At 39.6% G+C, this 11,283-nt stretch overlaps 1 protein-coding gene across 21 annotated transcripts in view; it reads left to right on the plus strand.

Moving 5' to 3' along the window:
- camk2d2 (calcium/calmodulin-dependent protein kinase (CaM kinase) II delta 2) overlaps positions 1-11,069 on the plus strand; it is a 51,902-nt gene extending 40,833 nt beyond the window's left edge. For 4 of the 21 annotated variants that reach the window (XM_033625358.2, XM_033625362.2, XM_033625360.2 and 1 more), the window contains 8 exons: positions 1,301-1,345; positions 2,298-2,346; positions 2,882-2,980; positions 3,518-3,538; positions 3,943-4,018; positions 4,141-4,235; positions 7,504-7,732; positions 9,458-11,069. In XM_033625358.2, coding sequence (XP_033481249.1) covers positions 1,301-1,345; positions 2,298-2,346; positions 2,882-2,980; positions 3,518-3,538; positions 3,943-4,018; positions 4,141-4,235; positions 7,504-7,732; positions 9,458-9,461 — 618 coding nt within the window. In that variant the 3' untranslated portion in view covers positions 9,462-11,069. Of the gene's footprint in view, positions 1-1,300; positions 1,346-2,297; positions 2,347-2,881; positions 2,981-3,517; positions 3,539-3,942; positions 4,019-4,140; positions 4,236-7,503; positions 7,743-9,457 lie in introns of all 21 variants that reach the window. The other 17 variants (XM_033625364.2, XM_033625369.2, XM_078164559.1 and 14 more) reach the window with 5 other exon arrangements.
- The last annotated feature ends 214 nt before the right edge of the window (positions 11,070-11,283 follow it).

Consider the following 11,283-nt stretch of genomic DNA (forward strand, 5'->3'; position numbering starts at 1 on the left):
AAAAATATAGAAGATATTATGGGTGAAACAAATGTCGAGCTCAACTTTAGGCTATCCCTGAATGAAATAGTGTGTAAAAGCTTTTGTGGCTGCGCAGCATGTCCCAGCTCCAGCATATTTGATACAGCTAATCCTAAAAATGATCTATTCATAATTCAGATTGATGTGTTCATTCATTCATCTGAATTAGCAGTGCATGCATGGGGCATACAGAGCTTGGGCAGTTTGGATTTGCTGGATCTGTATATTGTTAATGTTGGGTTGAAACAATAAGCCTTTACACACGTTTGGATCGTGTAGTTGTGTAGTGTAGTTTTAAATCTGTAGTTAGGGGCAACCTCTACCTCAACCCCCACCCTTGCCCCCCTTTCCTCTGCAAGAGCCCCTGCTCTCTCCTTTCTCTACACACCGACACCATGCATGCTCCTACCGTGTCATTAAATGTACTTTAGTGCTTTCAGTTTTGCATTTGATGGTGAAATTCTTGACAAGTTGCGAGGGTGTGTTATGTAGGCTTTGCTGCTCATGTAGTTTGTCTGTGCATGGCTGGAGTGTGAGGATGTCGCCTCCTCAGACTCATTATGATGCTACATTCCCGAGCGATTTGGCCGTCATTCATTGGCTTGCGCATGGTGTCTGCTGACTGGCTGTCTACGTCAGGCCACATGACTGTTGCTCTGCATGATGTCAAAGGCTTTCTGTCCCCCCATTTGCTGTTGACATGATTACGCATGAACACAGGCACATGGTATCTCTCTCTCTCTCTCTTTCTTTCTCTCTATCCTCCTTTCTCTCTTCATCATCATGCACACATAAACACACACAGACAGACAGATGCAGGCTGCTGATGTTATAATCTAGCGTAATCGGGGTGAGTGATTAGAAGGACTGAGCCGGTCATCAGGATCGATTCCACAAAAGCCCAGACATCTGATTACCGAGGCAGGATGATGAGAGAAAAGCAGGAACAAAAAAGAGACACTGAGTGACAATGTCATTCAGGAAGGGAGATAAAAGCACGAAGAAAAAAAAAACAAGAGGGAACAGGCAACTGAAGAAGGGTTTATTTTTTTATTTGATGCCAAATGCATTATGATAAATACACATATAGATAAACGCATGTATTTATGAACATGGATAGATAGATGGATAGATAGATAGATAGACAGATAGATAGACAGACAGACAGACAGACAGACAGACAGATTGATAGATAGATAGATAGACACAAGCATCATACTATTTCTGGCCCTCTATAGTTATTTCTTTCCTCAAGTTCTCTGTCATCTGTTTTCTTTAGGAACCACAGACAACTGTGATCCATAACCCTGTGGATGGAAATAAGGTATTAACAATAAAACCTCAATTTTAACTTGTTAGTTGCATTTTATTTACATCAAAGCCATTTGCTCCTATCAATAACAATGCAACACCCACCACCAACTATAAAAAACCCTGTCTTGTGCTGTTATATAATCAGCTCTTAATAAATTATGTTCATCAGGGCATCCTGGTGGCCGAGGGGTTTAAGACCCTAACCATGTTAACTGATTAAAACCCAGACCGGGACTTTTGTTGCATGCCATCCCTGTCAGCTATATTTTAATGAAAAAAAAAAAACTTAGTATAACAAAATCTGACTTTTTAAACTTTTAATTATACCCCCACATTGGCAATAGCCATGGCAAGAGGCATTATGATTGCGTGTTGTCCATCCCTCCATCTGTCCGTGCATATGTCTCATTCTCATGAATGTGATATCTCAAGAATGCAATGAGGCAATTTCTTTGAATTAGGCACAAACAGCTACTTTGACTAAACAATGAACTGATTAGATTTTGGTGGTCAAAAGTCAAGGTCAGTGTAACCTTGTCTGTGTCATGGTCTTGAATGCAATATCTCAAGAACCTCTTTAAGGATTTTTTAAAAAATTGGCACAGCAATAAACTGATTAGATTTTGGCAGTCAAAGGTCAAGGTACTGTGACCTTGCGTCTATCCCATTGTCGTGAATGCAATATAACGCCTTGTGGGAATGTCCTCAAATTTGGCACAAACGTCCACTTGGACTCAACTGAACTGATTAGAATTTGGTAATTGATGGTCAAAGCTCAAGCTCACTTTTACCTCACAGAACATGTTTTTGGCCATAACTCAAGAAAATAAACTGTAACCTCAACTTGACTGGTTTGCGGAAGCATTCAACACTTAATGATATTACATAGACAAATTGTACTATATTGTTATTGTTAGATGCATGACATATCCAAACTCTTGTCTCTTTTCATTCTTTGTCAGGAGTCAATTGAGAGTGCCAACACCACCATTGAGGATGAGGATGTAAAAGGTGGGGAATCTTGTGTTTTTGTTTGATTTAGCTACTCACAGTTTTCACTTACGCTGTGAGGTTACAACAGGCGGTCCTCACCGTTTCCAGTCAGACTGCTCACTCCTTTGTATGTTTTTCTTCATTCTGTCAATGCGTTTAAAATGCACAGCAAGTTAACAGCTGCAACCCCCCTTTTTAGCTGTCAACTCCTTGGAAAATGCAGTCCGCCCTGTTCTTTTTCTGTCCTGCCCTCCCTCGCATCCCCATATTTCTCCTATCTTGTGCCTGAGGACAAAACACAGCTTGCTCTTTGTTTTTATTTTTGCATACATTTTTATGCTTTCAGTATTATTAAATGATTCTTTTTTTCTTCTCCATCTTATCTTTTGTTGAAAATATCCATTTTTCTTTTCCCACAATTTCTATCCTGCCTTTACCCATACATACATACGTACATACATACATACATATGTATGTCCTTATCTTTGTTACATCCCCCATCCAACACACACGTGACACCCAATCACACACCCATCCATGCAACCGCTGACAGCCCTTCGTCTGGGCAGCTTAGTGAGCGGTATCTTGAGCTCTAAGAGCCGTTCCTCACAGATGTCTGACTCAAGGCAGAATCCCACCTCCTCAATTCAGAGTAAGTCCCTCTGCAGTTAGCGGGGAGATGCCCTGTTTTGTTCCCTTCCTGTTACCCAACCATTACTGGGGAAAAGTGATCTCTCCATGTAAAGTGTCTCAAATCCAGCTTAGATAAGTGGGTGTTTGATACAGTTTATAGTTTGATTTTTTTTTGTCCTTATAATGCACTGACTATCCCCTCTCCAGTGAAATAAACCCTCTGTTTTTGACCCCTAAACATCTGCTCCTTCCATCTGATTTATTCTTCTGTATTTGAATAGGAAGAGGATTCTCTCCTGCTGTATATTTGAGTCTTGTAGACACAGATGCTGTTCTCACTCCTCCATTTGCCCTCTGTTCTGACTTCCCCAAACATTGACTTGATAACACTGACACAGTAAAAAAGCTGATTTACATACACACTCATGCACACACACAATGTTGTAGCTTATGGCTGTGAAGGCAATAGAGCTGAAGTACTGATTTATATATTTCTTTACAATTTAACATGTCTTTTTTTTTGCACAAATTAAGTATTTTTTTTAATATCCCCCAGCCTGCACCAATAACAATAAAGGTAACTGTCAACATTACTTAGTTGAAACTGCTTTTGTAGCAAATACTTGCATCTGAGCATTGGTTTGTCTTTGTTCATTTTGAGCTTTGTTGGGTGAAAGGAATCGTGTCATCTTGCATTTCCCTGCCTGATATCACTATTAGTCATGGGAGGCTTTCTTGTTGTCTTGTCACTCGGATATGAAATGACAAAAATTTAGTGCAATATTTTTTTGAGCGCCTTCCATTTCTAATAACTTTGAAATCCTGCTAATTTGTAGACTAGAACCCATTTGAAGCCAATTCGATGTCAGATTTCCTTTTTCTGCACCACTCAGACTGACATTTGCCTGAAATTCAGTAACAAACTAACAATGTTTACATCAGTTTGTGTAGCTGATGATGTTCTGTGAACTTGTGTTTTAGCTCGCAAACAGGAAATTATCAAAGTCACTGAGCAGTTGATTGAGTCTATCAACAATGGAGACTTTGAAGCCTATGCGTAAGTATCTTTCTTTCTGCTTTTGTACAGTTATACAAACAGTAACAGCTAAATGGCTATACTGATTCACTCGTCCTTTGCTGATTCTGTTTTTTTTTTTTTTTCTCCTTTTGGTGAAACAGGAAGATTTGTGATCCTGGTCTAACTTCATTTGAGCCTGAGGCCTTGGGCAACTTGGTGGAAGGACATGACTTCCATCGCTTTTACTTTGAGAATGGTAAAACATTAATCATTGGCAAAACCTCCATCTAATTTTAGCAGCATCATCATCAGGGCAGTTGAATGTGGCCTGAAACTGTCGCATTTTACAAAACAGATAAATGACATAGAGTACCAACAGAATTGTCCATTTGAGAGGGAATTGCTCTCAATGACAAATGCTTGCTTGTGCTACTGTTGTCCAGAGCAGTTGAAATTTGTAGTAGCCATGGGTCTGGGGTTGCTCCAAAGAGTGCAACTAGCCAGCTGGCTCTGCACCCAAACTAGACACTTAGAAAGAGAATTTGGCCTTTGGAAAGATTAATGGTTGTGTATTATTCATTCACATCAATTTGTTGAAGTTTTTCCAGCTGCTCTGGAGATTTTAAACAAGATAGCTTTGTTATAAACATGCTTTCTTCCGCTAGCATGATGTGCTGAATGATCTATTGCATCAGTTATTTACGCTGAAGCACCATGGGGAAAAATCCCTGTTTGACTCTCAGTTGGCAGAATGAAATGTTATCAGACCCATATATCAGTTTGTTCGCAGTCTCCAATTGTTTTGTTCTGTTCATGGTTCAGCTTCTATTTTACATGAATTCTCATGTAGCCTGCATCAGCACCACATCAGTTTGCTGCTGTATATAAACCAACTGAGCAGACCTGTCCCCCTAAATGTACATTGAAAACATAAATAGTCAAACATAGAGGAAAGAAATACAGTACAACAGCTTTCATTAAAGATCCATCAGGTGAGGTCCAGGCTTCACATTTGTACAGATGTTATTTTAAGAATCCTTAAATCCATCAAATAAAAATCAATGTGTTGCTAAACAGGCCTATGTTAATAATTAAAACAGTCCAATGTTAATATGCAATAGACTATGTATACTTAATGATCTGTGATATGAATGTCTTTTGTCTCTCTGACTACTAAACGTCACCGTCAGTCACAACATGTATTCTGTTGCTGTAACAAAATAAACTTTAAAATCAGACAAATTAAATCAACAAATTGAAATGTTCATATAAAACATCATATTGATGAGTCAACGTCAAAACCAATTACCTGTTAGATCAGGTGAGAGCCAGGCCTTTCCCATCATGGCCTGGTTCTTGCAGTCAGTGGAGATCGACTGCAGCGCCTGGCTATAAAAACTGCGGCTTCCTCAATCTTGTGAGTTTATTGTTATTATGAGACGGGATTCAGCCGTACACAGATCTTACCAGCATGCATTGTACACCAATGAAAAGATTCTGCTTAGGATTGCCTCTAGGGATGTAACGATACCAGAAACTCACGATACAATATTATCATGACAAAGAGTCCACGATACGATATATATCACGATATTTATACAAAGGGAAAAAAAGAGAACATTTATTGTTAAAAATAGCCATTTTATTCAAAAATAGTGCATGTACACTGTACAGCATGTTATTTTTAACTTGGAAGCGTATCATAAACAAATCAACACACAGTTGAACATGTGCTTTCATTTCCCCCCTATTACTGCTAGGCAGGCAGACATTGAAGTGCCATAACAAAGTCATGTCAATTAAAACTATAGTGACAGAACATGAAAATGGAAACATTCAGTATTTTTTAACCTACTCTGAACAAAAGTAGTGTAGTACTATTACTAGAATGTCATCTGAATGACATCAAATTATGAGGATAGAGTAGTCTTAATATTAATCAAATATACAGAACTTAGAACAATCAGACCCTGCAACAACAACAAAATTAACAAATTAGAAATACTGTAAACTCAATAACACACAATCCCTCACTCACAGATACACAGAGAGACAGAGAGAGAGAGAGAGAGCGAGAGAAAGAGAGAGAGAGAGAGAGAGGTGGGTAGAGATGTGTGTAAAAGAAAACCAAAATAATTAAAGCCCAGCCATTTCCCTGAAAGTCATAGAAAAACTCAAAAACACACATTCACTCAGTTTGTTCACGCCAGGTTGACAATCTTGACATCAACACTTTCTCAGAACAGGAGATGAGGAGAGGAAAGCTCTGCTCCTGCGCTTTCATGTGATATGCGTGGCATTTCTGTGTGACCCTGCATTTGCGAGTAATCCATCCAAAAGTAATGTGTGTGCAAAGCTGTATGAAAGCTTTGTTATACACTATTTTAGTGTAAATTTATCATTTTTTTTCACTTTGAAAACATTGGACTACTAACAAGTGCTTGGTCTTGTCGGAAAGCCACGATTCCGCTGTTTCACGTGATATGCGTGGCTTCTCGCTATGACGAACGGTCGTGGAGTGAGTCTGCTCTCACATGCGCGCACAGTTGCATGCAAAGGATTATGGGGAATGTAGTCGCACAGTCATATGACCTGCTCTTTAGGAGAACGCAGCTATATAACTACTGTGGCATTCCCACGACAGTATCGAGAATTTATTTTATCGTGACACCGCGAAATTCGATATATTGTTACATGCCTAATTGCCTCATATCAAACCAACCTTATGTAATTAGAATAGGTCACCCACTGCAACAACTTCCCTCTCGCAAGAGCCATATCTATTAATGCATGCAGCATAATGCGCCAACAAGCAACAATTGTGGAGCTTGTCACAAGCATAATGAGTTGATAGGAAGCAGGTGTGCAGGGAACTCACTGAGATAGCCTTGTGGGCAGGTGAGGTAGAATCCAACCTGGAAACAAACTGAATGTACATAAAACACATAGTTTGTACAATATGGAATGCAAAATGTGTATTGATACAAATAGCCTATTTTGAAAATAAGGAAGATCCCCAACACAGTGAAAGTAGGCTATTGAGCATGTTTGTATGAAAGAAAGTACACATGGTGCATTAGTGGACATGGGCTAATTGTTTGTTCTTTATCAATATTTAGTCAGTTTACAGTTCATGTTTGCTGGTGCACTCCAAGGGCACGGCTGTTGTTATGGACTAACCTTGGAGCAAAAAAATCACTAATGTATAATGACTGCTATAAATGGCTGAATGTCCTCAGTCGGGGTAAAAATAGTTCAGATAAACCAGATATGTCCTAGAAACCTCAATCACTTGGCGAGCCTGTGCTTGTCCACTATCCAACGTCAACATATGGAGACTTTTAGTTTCTTTTGCTTTCATATCAGTTAGTATTCCTTCTAAAGTAGGGTCAGGAATTTGTTTTTTTAACAGTCATGCAGCTGCATTAGAATTTCCAAAATCCAAGTGGCAGGTTACATTTATTTGATATGTGCTACTTAGTGACATTTGCCCCCTGTAATCAGTCATTTTGTCTCCCTTCCAGCCCTGTCTAAAGGGAACAAGCCAGTGCACACCATCCTCTTGAACCCACATGTGCACCTAATTGGGGAAAATGCAGCATGTATTGCCTATATTCGACTGACCCAGTACATGGATACCAGCGGCATGCCCCGCACCATGCAGTCTGAGGAGACCCGTGTGTGGCACCGCCGCGACGGCAAGTGGCAGAACATCCACTTCCACCGTTCCGGCTCGCCAAGCATCCCCTCCCAGTAAGAGACAGTAAGAAACACACAGCAGAAACACTTTGTTAATGCAGACCTCCAGTGGTGAACCTTCTCACCTTGCCACAGTGTTGCAGGTGTGGTCCAGGGTATAGTCAGTACACTGTGACATCATTGTTGGGTGTGGTTACAGGTGCAATAGAGCACACTTCTGACCACACCCAGCCGCATGGATGTGGTTGGGTGTGGTCAAAGGTGCAACAGACTTGAAACTTTCAACTACAGCAACAGTAGCTGTTTAAAGTAGCCTACCAAAAGGAAAGTGACAGATTGCTAAGCTAAGATTGCTGTTATCTCTGATGGCTTCTCAATTCTAGCTGACAATCTTGAATTTTGTTGACTAGAATGACGACTATCACTGACAGAGGGAGTGTTTTGTGGCTAGCTAGCTTAAATTAGTGTTAGCACTAAAATTAAGAGCCAATTCATAGTTTCCACGTGTTCATGAGGATCCACTTTGGTCTGTGTGATGTCAGTGTTGTTATCTGCCCATGCCTGTGTATGGAAACCCCTAAGCGGATGTCGGCATGCAGCCTACTTTTTGCAACTGTGCAGACTGTACACATAGCAAGCGCGCCAACTGCGCATGCTCCACTTACAGAACTAGAGCACTGCCACACTTGCTATGTTCCACACTCCAGTACAGTCAAGCAGTCAAGCCACCTATGTCTTCTTAGTTTCAGTCTCTCTGGATGTCAGCAGTAGGAGGACGTTAAGCTCAACTCCCAGCCCTCCTGTTTTTATTGCTGGGGGCTGACACTGACCCTCAGTAGTACTATGAATGGAACAGCAAGCACGTCCGCGTGACCGCAGCTGTCCACAGACCTTCAGTGCAGAAAGAATGTCTGAGCCTTAAATCTCACAAGTTTTTAATGTTTCCAGTGTAATAAGGAGAAAGCGTAAAAGGGTCTTAAATATGCACTTGGTGGCTGCATAGGCCCACATGATATAGCATAATGCTTGTATAATGCTAAAATAGAAAAATGGACAGCATCCTCCAAACTCATATGATATGGAGTAGGCACACCGTTTCAACATGTGGGAAATTCCAAAGCTTGACACACCTGTTATGCCTTTTTACAGCCGCTAAGCTATAATTAAGCAATTCCTGTTTATCAACGGTCACTTGCAAAGGTGGAACATTTTTCACGATGGACTTGTCATAGCAGGAAAAGCACAGCTGTAACAATCACATTAATGGAGCTCTGGTGCATTCATAAGCCCTTCACACCCGTGCAGGTTTTTCCATAAAATTCATAATTCTGTTAGCTAATTTGACTCCCACACAGGAAAATGATGGGTGGAGTGTGCTGAGAATTAACGGAGATCACCAAACCTGAAAATGAACAAATCATGACAGTGTAAGTTGTCCCACCTTAACAGGTACAACATGAGCAACAAGAGAGTCTGTACAAACACACACATTAGGCAAAGTAATGGAAACCACCTGGATCAATGGACAACAGGTGTGTAAGGACTATTCCCAGTTTGTAATACCAGTGAGCCAGCATGCACAGTGGTACCGTGCCCAGGCCTGTTAATGTTATTAATCAAGCCGGTGCTTCCTGCTCTCCTGCTATTACATGTCCTAATATCAGCTATGAAAAAAGCCCACTGGTCTGATTATTTTATTACCCAACATGGTCATAGCGCTGTGTGCCCCTCTGCATGTATAAATTCAAATATATGTTCTCTTTCTCTCTCTTCTTGCAGTTAATGGAATATCAACATGTGGTCCAAAAGAAAAAAAGAAAAAAAAAACAAAAAAAAAAATCCCATCAGCAAATCTAGTAGTGCAGTCAACTAGCCAACCCATGACTGCTGTCTGACCTTTGACCCTTCTTTAAGGACGTGACATCGCACAGGATACAAGTATTAATACATTTTACTGTTATGGCATTTTATTAATGGACATCATTCGAAACCACCACCGGGTGGCTGCACACCGTATTTGGACATTATGAAACAAGCATATTGACATTTTTTTTGTTTGTTTTTTAAGATGTTTTGGTATGCATTTTAAATATAAAAATAGAGATGTTTAAAAATCTACTATTGTAACCTCTCCCAAAAATTAGTTCTGTATTTTTATGTGTATTTATGTGTGTGCAATACAAAAACATTTGGAAGATCAGAATGTTAAAATTGAGCTTGCTTTAGTTCTGGTGATGTATATACATTGTGATTGTTGATAAAAACAAACATTGAAATTGCTATTCTTGCTATCAGAGGAATTAAGAGTTTACGTAAAATCCAGTTTATGAGCTACATTTATGTTTGCTATGAGCTAAGTCATACTGTTTGAATCGTCCGATTTCAACCTATAATACTAATTTAAATGTAAAGAAAAGCAGAGCAGCTTACACTTTGCATTGAGATATGTTTGCCTTTATATCAGTGAAATAAGAAATAAGAGAATGTAGCATATATGTAATATATGAAAATTCAAGACTATTGTGTAGTGCATGGGGGGGAATATTGTAAGTAAGATCATATGAAACTACAATATCTTCTGTTTGATTTGTGAATCACTGACTTGTTTGTTTGCATTTGTTAATGTTGTGCATCAGTCCTGTCCCAAATGTTTCTAATGTCCTCCAGTATCATGGAACTGTTGTAAAAACAATAACACAGTTAAGGTTAATATCCAGCGTAAATATCAAAACCTCATATCTAAGAGGAGGAAGAATAAACTCCTGGTTGCCGAAGCACCCCTTACATTTTGTATAAAAATGAGAAGAAAACAAACTCATTTTTTCATAATGTTTGTACTTGTATTGTATGACTGTATGTAGGGTTTCTGTTATCATTTTATTCTTGTCATTTCCAGTGTGTTACTAAGCCAATTGCACAGAGAAGGTGGAGATGATGAAGATGGAGCAAAGGCACTATAGTCTCTACCTTCAGTTAGGTCAAGTGCTAACTTGACGGTCAGGCTAAAAAGTCTGGAAGCGTCGTTACAGCATTTGATTTACGAACGTTGCAAACAGACAAGAGGATGGTATGACAGCAGTAAAGGAGTCAGATGAGACTGTAATAAATGTTGGGATGTCTTCCTTGACGATCAGTGCTTCTACCAGCCAGTGGCCTCCTTACCACTGCAGGACAGTGCCAGTGTCTTCGTCATCCTTACTTTTTGCTCTTGTCAATTGGTTGGTCTCTTCTTTTTTAAGGGGAAAATATGATAAACATTTCTTTTGACGAAACGTATGATGTCAATGCAATGCACCACTCCTTATATGGTGTGAACCTGTTGCCAGCACGGCAATGGATGGCTTAACATGTTTAAGAACTAAATAAATCAGCTAAAAGGTGTGATAATGAATGAGTTTTAACTTGTTTTGTGTTGCTGGTTGATCATTGTTGCCTTAGTGTGGTGGAGGGGAGCTGCATACAAGGATGTGTTAGACTTGAAGTTAATTATTTCATGTATGTCTTTATGATCTTTGCTCTATCCTATTACATTCTTTGGCTATATTGGCATGATATATGAGTCCAAATGTGTAGGCCTATATACCAGAAATTCTATATACACTTTA

This window comes from Epinephelus lanceolatus, chromosome 3, assembly GCF_041903045.1.
Source record: "Epinephelus lanceolatus isolate andai-2023 chromosome 3, ASM4190304v1, whole genome shotgun sequence".
NCBI lineage: Eukaryota > Metazoa > Chordata > Actinopteri > Perciformes > Serranidae > Epinephelus > Epinephelus lanceolatus.